The 1,018-nt window shown below is 53.8% G+C and overlaps 1 protein-coding gene across 1 annotated transcript; it reads left to right on the forward strand.

The window, feature by feature from the left end:
• Positions 1-202: 202 nt before the first annotated feature.
• ETH_00042300 (uncharacterized protein) lies at positions 203-820 on the forward strand (the record flags this gene model as incomplete). Its single annotated transcript, XM_013376077.1, has 2 exons — positions 203-268; positions 687-820. Coding segments are annotated over 2 exons (200 nt in total), but the record flags the coding sequence as incomplete, so codon positions are not given.
• Positions 821-1,018: the final 198 nt, after the last annotated feature.

The following is a 1,018-nucleotide window of genomic DNA, read 5'->3' on the forward strand; positions in this document are numbered from 1 at the left end:
TAGCCGCTGAGGTGTATGTACACCTCAGCAACCCTAACCTCTTGCCCCCGTTTTCCTGTTTTGCTTTTCTGCATTTCTGCTGCCATTACATTTTCCAAAAGCTCCTTTTGCTTCTCCCTGGCCGCGCATGGGGGTTTGCAGCGCAGCGGCGAGGGTTTTGGGATTAGGGTTTAGGGTTTAGGGTTTAGGGTTTGGTCAGAAGATGAGCGGGGCCCTCGGCTTCGATCTCAGGGCAGAAACAGACGCCCTAAGAGCCAAGTACATCGAGGTGGGACATTCTGGCCTTGCTGTTGTTCTGCTGCTGCTGCTGCTGCTGCTTAGTTGCTGCTGCTTCTGCTTAGTTGCTACTGCTACTTTGTTGCTGCTGCTGCTTTGTTGCTGTCGCTGCTTAGTTGCTGCTGCTGCTGTGTTGGTGCTGCTGCCTAGTTGCTGTTGCTTTCCATTTGCTGCTGCTGCGTTGCTGTTGCTGCTTTTGCTTCCGCTAGGCTGCTGTTGCTGCTCCCTTACTGCTGCTCACTTGCTGCTGCTGCTCACTTGCTGCTGCTGCTCACCTGCTGCTGCTTTTCCAGACCTCTACTCGTGCGCTCATGCATATATGTCGTGCAGCTGTAGTTCAAGATCCAGGACCCAGGATTGAGGGTTTAGGGTTTAGGGTTTAGGGTTTAGGGTTCAGGGTTTGGCTGCAGCAAGTGGAGAGCGGCTGCCCTTGTCCCCGGCTGCAGTTCGAATTTGCTTCTTTGTTGATTTGCTCTCCAAATAAAAGGGACTTAAAGGACTCCGTGGACTTGCTCACGGAGCTGCTCGAAATCGGGTTTTGCAGGTAGGGTTTAGGGTTTAGGGTTTAGGGTTTAGGGTTTAGGGTTTGGGGTTTGGGGGTGGACAGTGGGGAGAGTGCGCGGGCGAGAGGGCGCCCTGCGGCGAGCGCTTGGGGCCAGGTGGTGGGTGGCGAGGGTCTAGACTTTAGGGTTTAGGGTTTAGGGTTTAGGGTTTAGGGTTTAGGGTTTAGGGTTTAGGGTTT

Source organism: Eimeria tenella, genomic scaffold, assembly GCF_000499545.2.
Source record: "Eimeria tenella Houghton genomic scaffold, Eth_scaff3104, whole genome shotgun sequence".
Taxonomy (NCBI): domain Eukaryota; phylum Apicomplexa; class Conoidasida; order Eucoccidiorida; family Eimeriidae; genus Eimeria; species Eimeria tenella.